The 18,332-nt window shown below is 39.6% G+C and overlaps 1 protein-coding gene across 6 annotated transcripts in view; it reads right to left on the reverse strand.

Annotated features, from left to right (window-relative positions):
* The window catches only part of Txndc16 (thioredoxin domain containing 16), a 95,693-nt gene that overhangs the window by 32,354 nt on the left and 45,007 nt on the right, over window positions 1–18,332 (reverse strand). For all 6 annotated transcript variants that reach the window (XM_041634071.1, XM_041634068.1, XM_041634072.1 and 3 more), the window contains exons 10-14: window positions 17,985–18,075; window positions 14,211–14,361; window positions 9,257–9,423; window positions 8,489–8,549; window positions 4,499–4,622 (exon numbers count right to left, since the gene is read on the reverse strand). In XM_041634071.1, coding sequence (XP_041490005.1) covers window positions 4,499–4,622; window positions 8,489–8,549; window positions 9,257–9,423; window positions 14,211–14,361; window positions 17,985–18,075 — 594 coding nt within the window. The remainder of the gene's footprint in view (window positions 1–4,498; window positions 4,623–8,488; window positions 8,550–9,256; window positions 9,424–14,210; window positions 14,362–17,984; window positions 18,076–18,332) is intronic.

Genomic DNA, 18,332 nt, shown 5'->3' on the forward strand with positions numbered 1-18,332 from the left:
ATCAAAATTAATAAAGGTTCGGTTTGAAGAAGAGAAGTCACTTAAAAAAGATAAATAACAATTCTTTCATAAGGATGGCGAGCATACTGATGGTAAGAAATACAGATAGGTTGGAGGCAGGGTTCTTTTCTTATCTCCACAGGAAAATACTCATCTTCAAAGAAATTGAGGGACCCTGAATATTTAATTACTGATGGATGGACACATTTTGTAAGTATTAATTTATATATATATATATATATGTGTCTCTTATTAAACATTTCTTTATAAATATATAGAGCTGGTTTTGAAATTGGACTCTGGCTCAGTCCCTCTCCAATTCCAAGCCTGTTAGTAAGAAAAAAACCCAGAGTTTCTGGAGTTTCTGTTTCATGTCAAGAGCCATGATATGGGACAGAAAGAAATATGAGTTTAGAAAACATCTTTGCTTTTTTTCATATCTATCATACTTTTCATTGAATATATCTATCATGCCTTTCATTGAATATATATATATATGTATGTCTATATATGTCTATATGACTAATGTTTAAGTTTTTCACAATGAACAATGAGTTTTTCCTGAAGTGACATTTGAAGTTTCCAGGAAGAACATGGGGCCCCAGAACAACAACTCTACCTGGTTGATAGTCATATCATGATACTGATAGCGCTACTACAAGACCTGTTTTGGATACCAGCTGCACAAGACGATCCCAACTTGGTTAGCTGAAATGGTGCACATCTTGTACAACATTCTGGCCAGACCTCCACAAAATACTCAGAGACTATTTGCAATTTTAAAAGACATTGATCTTGAAATTTAACCATCATTTTACTTTCACAGGATCCCCCAGAGAGAACGTCGCCCCCATGACAGCTGGAAGTAATTCTAGAGGACGACGTCCCCTCTCCCAGTAAAATTTACCCCTGGGTTTAGGGACATCATTTAGGGGTTGGGAGGTTGGGGGAGGAATTTTATAAGCTCAGGGTTCATTTTGAAAAAAAACAAAAGAGGGAATGATGGGATAGATTTATAATTGTGAGTTACTGCTTTTAGACAAATATATTGGTATCGATTCTGGTATATTGATACAAAGTTAAATTATATTGACTATTGTATGCATGCATGTTTCTATCTCTGTTTAAAACATTTTTTATGTATTGACATATATTGTATTGATAAATATATATTGTATATATTTGCCATATTGCAGTGTACATTTCTACCTCTGATTAAGATACTTATATAATGTTTGTGTATTGATATATATTTACCATATTGCAATGTATATTTGTACAGTGTTTATATTTGGAGGTCATTATCCTCATTTGTTACACAGTTGTTTATTGTCTTAGTCTTTAAGTTAGATAGATATTGAGAATTACATAGATAAATAGTCATCTAAGTTTGTCATTTATAATCAGACTAATCAGGTTCTCTAGATATATAGAGATTATACTCAGTTTAGATAGATAATCTTCAAACTCTTCAAAGAGCTGTAGAAAATGGCCTTTAATCTAACTCAGAGTTTCGTGATAGTGAGACACAATTGCTCCTGGCAACACTGCTCTATTCCCGAGAGAATGTTGAGCACCAAAGACACTCCACCTGGAGCCTTTCTTTTTGGCAGTACTGGCCTTTGGGCAAAGAAATGCCCATACCTCAACCACTGACAGAGATACAGAGCGTGCATCAATGGATAAAACAGGACTGTCATATCCTGCCAAGACAGGGTAAGATAGTTTTGAAAAGTTCCTTGCCTTTAATAATGGCATGTCAGTTATGTTAGGCCTTAGCCAAAGTTGGTTGACTCAACATTGCAAACGAGACTTTGGGTGATTGCCCAGGTAGTCAGTTGTCTCTGTCAATTGTTGCACATTTTGGATATATCTCGTTTGTTAAGAAATATTTATTCCTCACGCCTTTAATCCTGGCACTCGGGAGGCAGAGGCAGGCGGATCTCTGTGAGTTTGAGACCAGCCTGGTCTACAAGAGCTAGTTCCACGACAGGCTCCAAAGCCACAGAGAAACCCTGTCTCGAAAAACTAAAAAAAAAAAAAAAAAAAAAAGAAATATTTATTCCCTTCTCAGATCTTTGATGGAGTTGAAGATTATATAATTGTAGTTACTCTCTACATTATTTAGACTCCTTGAGATAGAATGTTTAGCAAAACTTTTGTTCTCAATATTGTTTGTTATATTTATTATTTGTTATTATTGTATATAGTTGTATTTGGTTTAGTTCTGTCTTATTTAGACAAAAAGGGGAGATGTAGGGATAAGTCCCGTCCCTAAGGGAGCGTGTTTGCCTCGGGCTAATGTTTGCCTATAAATTTGGCAAGCGTGCTCCCAGCCTTCGCTTCTGCTTTCCTGGTCTCCGCGGGAACGGTGGTTCTGTAAGTCTATTTCTCCATTAAAGCTGTATATATATTTTTACAATCTGTCTGCATTTGCTTACGTCGTTACAGAAGTGCTTGTCACACTCGGGCACCAAGAGGAGAGGACTAGCGCAATGGAACTGTGAAGGCTGCCCGACAAAATAGACTCCAGACCAAACGGTTTGAACTGTAGGCAGAAAAGTGAGCCAAGAATTTTGTGTTGTAAAACCCTAAAAGCCTAAATGTACACTGATTTCCTTTAAGAGCTGCCTTCCTCCCATGTCACCAAAAAGTTACACTCTCAATAACAAAACTATTAAGAGTTCTTGTGTACCATATGCTACTTATACTTTTTTTTTCCTTTTCTGTGTGCTGTCCATTTTAATTCACACTTTGGCCACTTCGTTTGGGAGGTACTTGTCTCTTAAACTGCACTATGACTATTTCTTTCCTAAAACCCTTTTCTACTTCACTGTCAATGGGATGATTCAAACTAGAGAGGACACTATGTGTGTAGGCACGACGCTATGCAATACCAAAGGCCAATGTAGATTACATACAGTAGGAGGGTAAAATGGAAAAAAGTTCACCTGCCTCTCCCACACCCAAAACAACAACAACAACCTCTAGGGGCAAGACAGCAGATCCTAAGGAAAGCAGCTCCATAGGAGGCAATCTGGAGCAGACAGAAGGAGGCAAGAGGGCACATGACTTCCACAAAGAACTCTTAAAAGAAGCAATTGCCACTGAGGAGAGGAATCCCACTAAACCTAGACAAAAGCAGGTGCCCTAACCCTGACAAGTGGAATAGAGCAGGAAGCAAGAGGTGTTGACTGAGGTTTCTGTCCTGCCCTGTTTCCATAGTCGTTAAGTTCCAAAGAAATCACAAAGAGGTCTACATTAGTTATAAACTGATTGGCCCATCAGCTAAGGCTTCTTATTAACTCTTATAACATATATTAGCCCATTATTCTTATCTGTGTTAGCCACGTGGCTCAGTACCTTATTTGGTGGGATAGTCACATCTTGCTTCTTCTGTGGCTGGGCCAGGACTGTGGGCCAAGCTTTCCTCTTCCCAGAATTCTCCTGTTCTCATTGACCCACCTCTACTTTCTGTCTGGTTGTCCCGCCTATACTTCCTGCCTGGCTACTGACCAATCAGCATTTATTTAAAATATAATTGACAGAATACAGACAATTGTCCCATACCAAAGAGAGCAGAGATCAGGACAAATGATTTAAAGTTAGAAGAAATCTGGGGAGAAAACAGACATTCTACACACCAGAAGAGAACCAGGGCTTAGCTCAATCCAGCAAGCAAGTGATGCCGATCAGAATAGAAACACCTCAAGGGAAGCACCGTGGAGATTCTGTGATGATTAGATATACACAGAGCATTCAAATACTCCATTAGTGGGACACAGAAACAAGACGTGAGCCCTGATTCAGCAGTCTGTAGTTCAGCACAGAAAAATGTAAATAAGCAATTACAGACTAAGATTAAAGTCACAAAAAATAATAGGAATGATAATGATAGCAATAAGTCTTGTGTCAGATGCTTAAGTTCTGGGCCACTGTGACGCTGGCAAGTCACATAATTGTGGAAACAGATTCTTTATAAATCAAAGGTGAGGTTAGTTCTCTCAAAGGACTTGATTGTTAATCAAAGAAAGGCAAGTCAGCCATGAGAAAAAAAGTCAAAAGAGACTGATAAATAAATAGCAAAATATTACTGAAATCTATTACTAATACCGCTGACAACCAGACTTATTTACAACTACAAACACAATGTTAATTACAATCTCATTTCCTAGGACGAACAATAAAAGTGAAGCACACCATGGCTTTGTGTGGAACTGTTAGATGCAGCCAGCCCAGTGGGTGAGAACTGACTGTGGGAAACAAGGGCAAAGATGTGGGAAGCTGGAAGCCTGGTGTAAGCAGTGTAGGTGTGGACTAACATGCAAAAGAACGCCCCTTTCATCTGCTCACTGGTCACCAGTGACTCCAAGTCTCCCTCCCCAGATTCCCTCACAGATCCTGAAGGAGATCACACAGTAAAGCTGCTCATCTACCTGGCATTCCACTGCTGCACTAGGGGAGGGGAGAGCAGGAAGGATGGTCTTGCAGATCTTACCCAGATCTGGGCCCTCCTCATCTCCGTCTTCATCTTCCTGGATTTCTTCAATGTGCATATTATTTTTCACATGAGAAACTATTAAATCAGCATCACTTAACGACAGAAATTCCACAGGCACTTCCTAAAAAATGTTATTTAATTTTTCAAGTTAGCATACAAAGTGGCAGGTGCCATTATGACATTTTCAAATGTGTCAATATATTCTGTGCTTGTCTCTTGCCCCTACTGACCTCTCCAATCTTCCTGCACCCTCTTTGCTGGTCTACTGACTCCTGCTAAACAGTACCCCTGCTGCTTTTGTCATGTGTGGTCGTTCCCTTTTCCCTCCTCCTCTCTCATGGTCTCCTTTCCAGTTTCCTGAATCTTCTCACACACACACACACACACACACACACACACACTCACCTAGGTTCTGCACATGCATATAAACATGCAGTATTTATCCTTCCAAGTCTGTTTTATTTCACTTAACACAATGATTTCTAGTATTCCTATCACTTTCCTGAAACTATCATGATTTCATTCTTTCACTGCTGCAAAAATTCTATTGTGGGGCTGGAGAGATGGCTCAGTGGTTAAGAGCATTGCCTGCTCTTCCAAAGGTCCTGAGTTCAATTCCCAGCAACCCCATGGTGGCTCACAACCATCTGTAATGAGGTCTGGTGCCGTCTTCTGGCCTGCAGGCATACACACAGACAGAATATTGTATACATAATAAATAAATAAATATTTTAAAAAATTCTATTGTGCAGATGGACTATACTGTTTATCTATTCATCTGCTGATGGACATTAGGCTGATCCCATTTTCCATTTATGGTGAATAGTGAGTGAAGGAATAAGAACAATATCCCTGTGGTCTGTTGACCTAAGAATCCTTCAGTTAGATGCCCAAGAGTGATATAGCTGGATCATACGGTAGTTTTATTTTAGATAGTTTTAAAGATTTATCCTTAAATTGTGTGTGTGTGCGCGCACGCGCAGGTATGTGCCACATGAGTGCAGGTGCCATAGTGGCTGAACCAAAGCATCAGAGTCCCTGAAGTTGGAATACAAGTGGCTGTGGGTGCTGAGAACGGAACTTCAGTCCTGTGCAAAAGCAGCAAGCCCTCTTCACGAATGGGCTCTCTTGCCCCTCTATTTCTTCTGTGTAGGACGTATTTACACATGTGTGTGTATGAAGGGTGTGTACACATGCACATGCTCATCTGTGTGAATGACGTTAGTGCTGGGTAGTTTTACGCTAACTTCACATAAACTACAGTGTCATCTAAGAGCAGGGAACTTCAATTGAGAAAATGCCTCCAGAAGATCAAACTTTAAGCAGGCAAGGCTATAGGGCATTTTCCTAATTAGTGATTGATGGAGGAGGACCCAGTGCACTGTGGGTGGTGGCACCCCAAGGCTGATGGTCCTGGGTTCTATAAGAAAGCAGGCTGAGCCTAGCAGTGGTGGTGCACGCCTTTAATCCCAGTACTCCCAAGGCAGAGACCAGAGGATCTCTGTGAGTTTGAGGCCAGCCTGGTCTACAGAGTGAATTTCAGGACAGTTAAGGCAGTTATACAGAGAAATGCTGCCTCAGAAAAACAAAACAACAAAACTACGTGTGTGTGTGTGTGCGCGAGCGTGCGTGTGTATATATATATATATATATATATATATATATATATATATATATATATGAGAATATATATATATATGAGAAAGAGAGAGCGAGCAGGATGAGCAAGCCATGAGGAACAAGCACCCCTCAAGCTTCTGTATCATCTCCTGTTTCCCAGTTCCTAACCTGTTTTGAGTTCCTGTCCTGACTTCCTTCAATGATGAACTGATGTGGAAGTGTAAGCCAAATAAACTCTTTCCTCCCCAAGCTGTTTTTGGTCACAGTGTTTCATAACAGTATTAGCAACGCTAACTGAGACAAGGCCCATGCCTGTGAATGAGGCTGTGGGGTGGCATATCACAGGCATGGAGGTCAGAAGACAACCTTTTGTGTCCTCCCTTTCCACCCTTGTTGGACACTGGGTCTCTGTTGTCCAATCACACTAGCTGTCCTTCAAACTTCTAGGGGTTCTCCTGCCTCCACCTCCCTTCTCATCAGAGGGCCTTTACATCAGTGTCTGTGGTTAGACATTCACTAGTGAGGGAAGCTTTCCATGGGTTCTGAAAATCCATATTCAGGCTATCACATTTGTCCAGCCAGCATTACAGCTGCTGATCCCTTCCCCTGGCCTCTATTAGGCTATTTCTTGAGTTTCTTGAGGACCTTGCCCACTGATTTACACAACAGCTGTGCCAGTGCACACTCCTGCCATCAGTGTGTAGGGCTTCTCTCTCCCAACACCCTTCTAGTGTTTGTTGTCATACATTACCTTACACACTGATTTACACAACAGCTGTGCCAGTGCACACTCCTGCCATCAGTGTGTAGGGCTTCTCTCTCCCAACACCCTTCTAGTGTTTATTGTCATACATTACCTTACACACTCATTTATACAATGGCTAGTCAGTGCACACTCCTGCCGTCAGCGTATGGGCTTCTCTCTCCCAACACCCTTCTAGTGTTTATTGTCATACATTACCTTGATCTCTATATATAAAAAAGCATTTTCATCTTAAATATTTTACTTCCCTGGAACTAAAATAAAACCAAAACTCTAAACTTCAGTTTTAAAATTAAATGAACAAAAAAAAGGAAATAAATGTCACAATTATTACAAAGAGAAAAGCATCCAATGTGTGCTTCAGCTAAAGACAGATGCCCTCCTAAAAAAGGGCAAAAAGAGGAAATGAAATTCTCACTTGCTTTAAATCATGACTAGTGTCTGTGAAAATTCTTATAAAAGAATTACAGGTTCTATATCTCAAGATAAAAGAGGAGGAATATGAATATACAATACTTTTCTTGCAAATAAAACCAATCAAAATTGGTTAATTTTACATTCTACCAAATAATAGAATTAATACTTCTTTTAAGAGACTTCCTCCATAAATTCAACTTTCTATCTAACCATAAACATAAAATTATTCTTTACTCCCAGGTATTTAAGAAAGGCACTTGCTACCAAGCCGGAAGACCTGAGTTCAATTCTGGGAGCCCACACAGTACAAGGAGGACACCAAGTTGTCCTCTGACCTCGGCAGGTGTCACAGCCCCTGAGTGACACACACACGGGTTTGTGGTATAATGTACACTGATGGAGGTGGGTCCTGTATCTATTTGTTGCTTTTATTGGTTAATTAATAAAGAAACTGCTTGGCCTTTGATAGGACAGAAAATTAGGTAGACAGAGTAGACAGAACAGAATGCTGGGAGAAAGAAGCAGATTCAGGCAGTCGCCATAGCTCTCCTCTCCAAGACGGATGCAGGTTAAGATCTTTCCTGGTAAGCAACACCTTGTGGTGCTACACAGATTATTAAATATGGGTTAAAACAAGATGTGAGAATTAGCCAATAAGAGGCTGGAACTAATGGGCCAAACAGTGTTTCAAAAAATACAGTTTCTGTGTAATTATTTTGGGTAAAGCTAGCCATGCAGGAGCCGAGCTGCGGGAAGCGGCCCACAGCTCCACACTAAAGTACACCAGTAACTCTAGCATGCACAGCACACAGAAGGATGAGACAGAGACTCCAAGTTAAGGGTCAGTCTGAATCTCATTTCCTTTGGCAAATTTTGCAATTTTGCTTCCATAAATTTCGCTAGAAGAAGGAATCAGTGATAGTCAAAACAATTTAAAATATTACATAAGATAAAATAACTAAATATAATTTTAGGTAAAGGTCAGATACACTTTTAGAAAAAGTTATATGTGTGTGTGTGAACATGAGAAAAGAGACTGACACATTGGAAAATAAAAACAGCAATTATTCATTTAAAGAATGATAATTTAAATATCTTTTTAATAATAAACATGTATTACTTTAGTCCACATGGATTACTTTAGTTAAAAGAGGTAGCATTATAGACCAGTGTATAAAGTGACTAACCTTCTCTGCTCTTCTGAAGGCCACATTAGCATACTGAGGAATGTTCATGTCCATGGAATCTCTTTTAAAAATCAAAATAAATTTCTTATTAACTAATCTGAAGAAACACCTAAACAGAAGTCCCATAGTCATTCAGTCCCAAAGAAATACACAGAGGCTTATATTAATTATAAACTGTTTGAGCTATTAGCTCAAGCTTATTATTAACTAGCTCTTACAACTTAAATTAACCCATAATTCTTATCTATTTTTAGCCACATGGTTTGGTACCTTTCATCAGTGAGGCATTCTCACCTTGCTTCCTCTGCATCTGGCTGCATCTTACTGACCCTCTTCCTTTCCTCTTCCCAGAATTCTTCTAGTCTGGTCTCCTCACCTATACTTCTTGTCTGGCTACTGGCCAATCAGCATTTTATTAAACTAATATGAGTGACAAATCTTTACAGTATACAAGAGCATAACCCACAGCAGAAACCACCGAGGATGTCAATCTAAAACAGAACTGTATGTTCTGATTCTAAAAACGATTGTGAATAGATGATTACATTTTAGTGAGACTGAGAAATTTCATGTATAAATACCAGCTGGGTTTTCTAGTCTTCTTTTTAATTCTAATCAAGCTAGTAATTAGTGTATAGTCTTCAGCTCAGGAGTAGTCCTGACTATAACAGAATCTGCTAGGTTTAAAGGGATTTTTGTGATTAGTTTGCAGTATTAAAAATAAGGAAAACTACATTGAAGGCATCATTAACACTCAATGTACGATACCTTGACAAGAGCAAAACTCCGGCTTTCCCCAGAAGACGCCACGCCACCCACTCTGCAGTTCTTCGATCAGCTTCGTATGTAGCTTGTCGGCTGATAATAAAAACCAGCGGCAATCCTAGTTGTAGATGAATGGTTGAAACTTGCTGAGGATCTTCAGCTACTTCCATCTCCATTTTAAAAAAAAAGGCAAAACATCCTCACTATATGGCATTAATTCAATATGGTGACAGAACTGACTTTCACAAACTATCCTCTTTCACATGCAACCAAGGCACACTAGTGTGCATGCATACCCCTCCAACATACACACATACACACACACACACACAAAAAAAAAACCACAAAAATGTATTTAAAGATACATTTTAAAAAATTTAAAAATGTAAATGAAACTGTCTACTACCAAATTAGTCCCTAGGAAATGAAGTAAACAAAAGTTTAATTTACCTGTCTTAGATCTCAATATATAAACAGAAATTAAAATAAAATACTATTCAGGAAAAATAACACTATAAGCATATATATCTACTTTTACCATTTTTACCAAATTATTTTACTTTTCCAAAATGTCGTTGGAGTCCAACAGTGGTAGCACATGCCTTTAATCCCAAACTCTAGAGGCAGAGGCAGAGGCAGGTGAATCTCTGTGAGTTCAAAGCCAGCCTGGTCTATAGAGTGAGTTCCAGAGCAGCCAGGGCTACAGAGACTTTGTCTCCAAAACAAACAAACAAACAAAAAGCAAAACGAAATAGGTCTGAGGTAACTTTGTATCTGGTAAAATCTCAATCCATTTGAGATTGAAAACATATGCACATTTACAGTCAATATTTGCAGTTTAAGTTGATTAAAGAACAAAAATCTAGATACAGTGATGGCCAGGTGTGATGGAACATGCCTATAATCATGGAACTTGGGAGTTAAAGGACTGCCCAACACTTAAGAACATCCTGGGCTACTGGGCAAGTCCTATCTCAACCTGATCCACATAGCCAGGTTCCATCTAAAACATACATACACACACCCAATTGTTAGACTGTATGTCTAATTTACGTATCCAAGTTCCATCTACCTTTAAAAAGAGAGAGAAATGAACATATACAAAAAGCACCAACCTGAATCAATTTTCATAGGGTTGGAAGTGAAATACTATCACATTGCAGTGATTAGACATATGCTGTGGTGGGTTTTTTTTTGTTTTTCGAGACAGGGTTTCTCTGTGGTTTTTGGAGCCTGTCCTGGAGCTAGCTCTTGTAGACCAGGCTGGTCTAGAACTCACAGAGATCCGCCTGCCTCTGCCTCCCGAGTGCTGGGATTAAAGGCATGCGCCACCACCGCCCGGCTGCTGTGGTGGTTTGAAAGAAAATGGCCTCCAAAAGGAGTAGCACTATTAGGAGGTGTGGCTTTTCTAGAGTACATGTGGCCTTGTTAAAGGAAGTGTGTCACTATGGAGACAGGCTTTGAGGTCTCCAATACTCAAACTACACACAGTAACTCAGTTCACTTGCTGTTGGCTGCAGATCAAGATGTAAAACTCTGAGCTCCTTCTCCAGCACCATGTCTGTCTGCACACTACCATGTGCTGCTACGACAATAATGAACTAAACCTCTGAAACTGTAAGTTAGCCCCAATTAAGTGTTTTCCTTTTTAAGAGTAGCCATGGTCATGGTGTCTCTTCACAGCAATAGAAACCCCAACTATGACATATACTATCCACACAAAAGTTTGAGTCTTTCTACTTTTGCTTGCTCAAAATATAATGCAAACACACCAAGTTATTCAGCTCTCAAACACCTGAGGCCAGGCTACTATGCAAAACCCAATGTACCATACCTCAAAGGCATGTAGTATGACTGATGTGTAACTAATACAGAAGAACACTGTAGAACAGTGGTTCTCAACCTTCCTAATTCTGTGTTAACAGTTTCTCATGTTGTGGGGATCCCCCATCATTAAGGTTTTTTTTGTTGCTACTTCATAACTATAATTCAGCTACTACTATGAATCACAATGTAAATATCTGATATTTCCTATGGTCATAGACAAACCTTGTGAAAAGATTATTACCTCCAACGGGGTCACAACCCACAAGTTGAAAACCATTGGTATACAGTGACTGTGGAGGCTGGGTGTGCTGGTAGTACACCTCTTTAATCCCAATACTCCAGAAACAGAGACAGGCAGATTTCTGTGTGTTTCAGGCCATCCTGATCTACAGAGTAAGTTCTAGGTAGTCATACTATAGGGCTACATACTGTAAGACCTTATCTCAATTAATTAATTTCTAAAAAATGACCATAGCTGGGGCTACAGAATAAGAACAAACTACAAATGAGTCCTTCAGATCAACTAATTTTGTGTCTCACGGGTTATAGAATCTTTAGTAACCCCAGTGGCTCCCTATCTCTTGCCATGCCACCAAAAAGCATATTCCTGTCACACTCAATTTTGGCCTACAGGCTGTTTCCTATAAAAAGGCTTTGATTTTGTTTTGTTTTATAGCCTCAAGGATATTCATTAAAAACAAAAAACAACCTTGAATACTAATAAGGCCAAATCCTAAATTAGAGGTGACCAAATCAGATCAGATCTCTAACATCTCCTTATCCCAAAAGGTTAAGACATCAGCCCTCGCCCATCCAGGAATCCCCTGAACTCCCTGCTCTTAGCTTGTCCTCCTCCACAGGAAGGCTGCCAGCCTGGTCTTCTTGGCTTTTGAGAACACTTCCAGAAACACTGGGCCAAGCCTGGTTTCCTATTCTAGCTCTAATCCCCACTCCCTTCAGTTCTGCACTCAGCCCTCTCCTGGCTTCACGCTGCCAGGCATTGGGCCTCTAGTCCCTAACCAAGATTCAGAAGCCACACAGTTCCTTAGCAGTCCAGGGGGAGCAAAAGGATTTAAACTAAAAAATGAGATGCCTATGCATCATGTTGTGAGAGTTTTGAAAGAAACACCCCACCACCCCCCCAGCCCAGTGATTTACTATTCCTTTTGCCGAGCAGAGCCAGCTGTACTCCACGGTTCCAGAGAGAATACAACACTACCCTTGACTTTATGTGTGTCATGCTTTCAGGTGCAGCCACACTGAATCTATTCCCAACTCACTATGCAGTCTTCAAAATTGGGGTTTTTTTCCATTTCAAATTTAGTATTGTATAATTCCTGTCATAAAATGAAATAAAATCAGAATCTCCTCCCTGAGTGTCTACCTAAATATAGTTTTTAAAAACAGCAAAAAAATTCATGGAGTAGAAACTAGAAAAAGGGTACAACTCCAAGATAGACAATCAAGAAAAAAAGCAACACTTTTATTGTTTAGCGTTATTCTGCCCCCTATTGGTAGGTAAGCAAAAACCCGGAGTTCTCACTTATTTGCACTTTTACTTTGTGCATGTGTACGGGGTCCCGGGGTTGAACTAAGTCATGAGGCTTGGTGCCTGACACCATCTTGCTGGCCCAAAATTCAGAGAATTCTTAGTACCTGACTGAAGATAAGAAAACATGGCTGGAGAGAAATGGTGAAGAACTCTGGGGGGTTCTTCACCTGTTCCTCAAATGGGACACCAAAACAAATCCTATGGATGCAAGATATATCTGCCATTCTTTGTCAAAGAAAGAGATCTATTACTTACTTTCTTTTAATTTTTTTTTCTTATACCGTACATGTGAAAAGTGAGGTACGATGATCATGAGTTGGATGCCAGCTTGGGCTACACAGCAAGTTTCAAATCTAGCTACACAATGAGACCTGGTCTCAGCAACAACAAAAAAACAAACCAGAAACGTCTTCACAACAAAGATCCAACTGAAGGAAGTTATTTAAATAAAGAGTTTAAGGATTAAGCCAGGGAAAGTGTAGTTGGCTAGCTCTAGTCCATTAAATGTGAAGCCTGGCTTCTGAAAAGGTTGGAATTTTGACTACAGAGTAGACTAGAAATATATATATGTTTGAATGGTGAGAAAAGAAAAATATTAACAAAAATTCGAAAGGCCCAGGAACATACTTGAAAATAAATATATGAAGTTAATTTTCCCATCTTTCAAAGAAAAGGCAAATACCTCCTTCTACCTAAAATGAAAATATCAGCATTTTAAAAACTTACTCTTTATTAGTTTTTATAACTCTACACTTGAGACAGTATTTCCTAAAGAGCACTTTATAACGGTGAAACATTCCTAAGAAGAACAATCCCTTTAGATGCTTCTCAGCTTGTTCTTGTGTTAAATCCACGTAAGATTTAAAGACAGCCCTTCTGACTACACGATGACACTTGTTTGCCCACTGAGCCACCCACACTCCATCTGCATAAGGGGCAGCGATAATAAAAGTGTTATCACTGGATATTCACTGTCTGAGGGACAACATGGGGCAACCTGCATTTCTTAATTTACACTTTGTGTTGCTATCCAGATTATTTGTAAAACATTTTTTAAGATGTATCATGTGAGAACATATACTGAAGGTTTTTCTATATACTCAATACAGGCCTTTAATGTTTCAGAGAAAATGCTGATCACCATCATTAAATGTGGCTGTAGAATTCTTGAAGGCTACTGCTAAGCAAAGCGCGACACAATAGGCCCATGGCTGCAATAGCGACCAACTTTTTAAAGAATGACTAAGCCATTCACAAAGGAGGGCTCGTCTCAAGCGTGACTGCTCTGTTCTCTGGACGCTCACCACGCATCTGCACTCCTTACAACCACCACACAGCATGACCACTGCTATGTTATCTGTAGGGATTTTGATGCAACTAATCGAGACATAAAAATACTATTTTAAAAACAGTTTATAATCTACATTTAGCAAGAAATTACTCTTAAAAGCTGGGAAGTGAAAATGCTGTCTCCAAAGAAAAGAGATCAAAATATATAGCCATGAATATAAACACCTGTGGATCAAAACTTACTAAATTTCATGTGATAAAATATGAATAGTAAAATGAAACACGTACCAACAGAGGTGCTTTCATTGTCTTAACAAATATGTGAATATTCAGTGTGGTCAACGGCTGTTCCATTAGTGTTCTTCTACAGCGCTCAGTCAAGTCCAAGGCCAGCTCACAATGGCAAAAGTAAAGATGTGCACGCCCTATATCCTCAGAGCTGCAATTGAACACCACCAAGAGACACTTAAGGAAATTCAATGCGTGATCCTCTTACAATCCAAAAGGACCTACTAACAAATTTCTTTCCTTAATTCTCATGCATTCAATTACTGTCTTAATAAAAACCTAAGAATTAACTTTAAAAATAAAATCAACTTGGACAAAACAAGAGAGAAAATATTTCAGAAAATTAACCTTAATTAACTGAACTTTTATACATTAACATCTAGATTAGGTTAGAGGTTTCAATGAAAGACTCACAGATGAGATTATCTTTAAATACAGCTGCCTTCCTAGAGCTATGCTAAATGAAGCTTTGTAATATAAATTTTCTAAGTTTAATTTAAAACCAAAACTGTTTTAAATAAACTTTAGCTAAACTATGCCTTAAGATAGAAACCATGTGATAGCTGTGGGAGTCTGTGAATTTGTAGTTCAAAAGTACAAAACTAGCAAATACAATTCATAATTTTAGTTCTGGCATTATTTCAATATGAGGACTTAAACTTACAGTGAAGATTAAGTTTTGCCAAAATTAAAACAGCATTTTTTTTATAACACTGTTTGGCCAACAGCTCAGGCATATTTCTAGCTACCTCTTATATTTTAAATTAACCCATTTCTATTCATCTATGTATTGCATGAGACTTCCTGGTAATGTAAAACAGCATTTTAAAAATCTCCATATATTACTAATGGAGTTCTGTAAAATATTACAATACTTTATTTTTATATGTCAACTGAGTAGTCAACTGATTTTTAATTTAATTACCATGTGACTCCTAATAGAGCCAGTGATAAGTGAAACAACCATAAATAGTTACTTAATAACTCTTGTTAAAGCTCTATGCTACTTCAGAAACAGTGCCTAGAGACTGAAATGAACCTGAACAGCCCCTCTTTGAGGACTAGCTATCACGGTACCAGGAGGCTTTCAAAGGAAGGAGACAACCAACAATCCTACCCAGCTACGATGCCCATGAATTACATCAATAACCCAAAGGGTGACACACATACCTCAGTAATAACCAAGAGCTCTCTAATTGGGCTTAAGACCCACTCAACAAGAAGGACCCCACACCTGGTTCTGGAAACCAAGCTACCTACTCAGTGCTAGAAAAGTCATGGTTATTGGAGGAAAATCTACAACTATTAATTTCCTAAAATAGCATAATCCCTAACAACAATCTATAAACATTTACCTTATAGCCACAGATAAGTGTAGTCTTCATCCTCTATCAAGGAAATTACTCTTTGCAACAGAGAGACCATAACAGAAAACCATAACCAGTACAAATGCAGAATTGTGGGGCTCAGTCCCAATCTACAAAACCTCCTGCACCTAAGGTTCAAGGACCATTGTGGAAGAGGGGGCAGAAAGACTGTAAGAGCCAGGGGGAGCCGAGAGTTTGCTGTGAGACTGTCTCCTGGTAACAGCAGAAGCTGCACACATTAAGTCTCACAACGTGACTGCCCAAAGGAGAGTTGAATAAGGGTGGCATCAATGAGTATGCCAAACTAGATGAAGAAAAGCCCATGAGACCTCGACCCTACACAGAGTATAGCCAACTGAAGAAAGCTGGAGCAGGAGAGGTGGCCCTCCCCAGGGAAGAGCACACCCAATGGGTTGTCCAGTGCCAATGGTTACTCTTGAAAACACACAAACAAGTAACCTTATATGGACTCAACAGATTATATTTAGGAATATATATATATATATATATACACACACACACACACACACACACACACACACACACACACGTACATATATGCACTAACAGTGAAAAAAGAGACCATAAATTTGAAGGAGATGGGAAGAGGTATATGACAGGGTTTAGAGGGAGGACAGGGAAGGGAGAAATGTTGTAATTAAATTAACCTAAAAATTGAACAAAAAAAACCCTCTATGTTCAACAGTAAAGACTAATAAGATTACCTGAAGTCTTTAAGGGCTTAAGCAAAAAGAGATGCATTAGGAGAACAACTAAAACTAACTTTATCAACTATAAGATTGTACAAAGAACAAAGAAATATTTCATTCTGCCTCAAGTTGGGAAGGAGAAGGAAGGGAAAGAGAGGGAAGATCACAGAGCTCACACAGGAGAGAAGGCACGTGAAGGTAGGATAAGAGTACATGTCAAAGGGGAGCAAGCACTGTGTCGCTAAGGCTCTAAGAAAGTGCACAGCTTCCTGAGGGCTAACTCTGGACCTGAAGCACAGTGTTGAGCACGTCGTGCTTAGGGCTGCGCTTTTATCAAGAGCTCCAAAGTAGAAAAAAGCTGAAGAGCTGCTTTAATCAGGGATCCTTAGTTTACTACTCACAGAAAACAGAAAATAAGGAGTTTATTGGAAGTTTAGAAGAGCATGCCACAGAAAACAAGAGAAGTTCAGTAGCAGACTGAAAACACATCGAGAATCCACCACGGAGAACTGACCAGCGGAAACACAAAGACTTTGGCACCAACTCCAACTCTATGAGGACCTGTCTGCTTTTCCTGTAGTCAACCTGACATCTGCGGAAGCAGAAGAGCAAAGACCTATGAGGTCCTGAGAGGCCCACAGGAGGGCACATGAGAAACCCTGGCACGACCACAAGAGGTCATTGGTGCGGGAGAATTGTCTTCTGTCAATCATGTTATAAATAAACGCTGATTGGCCAGGCAGGAAATATAGGCGGGAAAACCAGACAGGAAGTAGAAATGATGTAATGAGAACAGAAGAATTCTGGGAAGGAGGAAGTTGATTCCTTCCACTCCTGCCCAGATCACTGAAGCACTAGGATGTGAGCTGCCAGCTGAAAAAGATACTGAGCCACATGGCTAACATAGATCAGAAAAATGGGTTAATCAAGATGTGAGAGTTAGCCAGTGAGAGGCGAGAGCTAATGGGCCAATCAGCTTTATAACTTATAAAGATCTATGTGTGATTTTCTTTGGGGCTAAACAGCTGGGGGTACTGGGCAGGACAGAAAACACAAACAAGCAAGCCTGGCCCCCCTCCATGTTACAGGTCATAGCATTTTGCCTTGCTTTGGATCAATTTTCTTGGAGAGAATTTTGAAGCTACACTTGGTTGTTAAATTTCATTGGCTACCTCTTGTGATTTTAAGTACTAAAAGGAGAAACTTTACCTGAGATTGGCACTCCCCTATAAAAAGCACTGAAAAGTGAGCTTCTATCTAGAACTATAAGTTATGAATTAGACAAAAAATTAAAACATCCTGTTCAAAAGCTGCCTTAAGTACATTAGGATTATTATGATGAAGTGACTTAGAGAACCGTCAAAAGACTCTGGAGCCTAAATCTGAGCCTGTTATTTACCATCGTGTGACCATTACATATCTATTCCTAAAATACTTCCCGTTGCCACTGTGACACTCTAGTACATAGTTACCCATTGTCTTTACTCACCCCAAATTACCACTGTCTCTACGTAATGTCACAGAGTGGGTTGCAGCAGGGTAATGAAGGCAGCCCAGGCTTCCCTATATGTTTACAAATGTGTGTCATTCCTTCAGAGAACCCCAAGCCACATCAGTGATAGAAATGCTGACTAAGCAACATGAAATGTGTCAACAGCAGAAAATCAAACCTTTGACCTTGGCTTCTCATTACATACCCAATATCTTCTAAAAGAGCAACTTCTGTGGTTAAGGCAAACTGATACGAGGTCCCATACACAAAAGCGGCTTCCATGACGGCTCTGTGCTCTGAAGAGGAGATAGGGAGATGTCAGTTTCTGACACCAAGTAAACTTTTATTTTGAACATTAGCCTAACCTTTTATTACCTATTAAATTTAAGGGAAAATACAGAGGAAAGATGGTTCAGTAGATAAGAAAGCTTGCTGCTCTGCCAGAGGACCTGAGTCCATACCCCAGTATACCCACGTGGGGTCGCTTTTAACTGCAGCTCTGAGGGAAACACTTTCTTCTAGCCTTCTCAGGCACCCATGTATGTGGCATACC

Source organism: Microtus oregoni, unplaced genomic scaffold (assembly GCF_018167655.1).
Source record: "Microtus oregoni isolate MIOR12 unplaced genomic scaffold, Mior012 000045F_ref0000178, whole genome shotgun sequence".
Lineage (NCBI taxonomy): Eukaryota > Metazoa > Chordata > Mammalia > Rodentia > Cricetidae > Microtus > Microtus oregoni.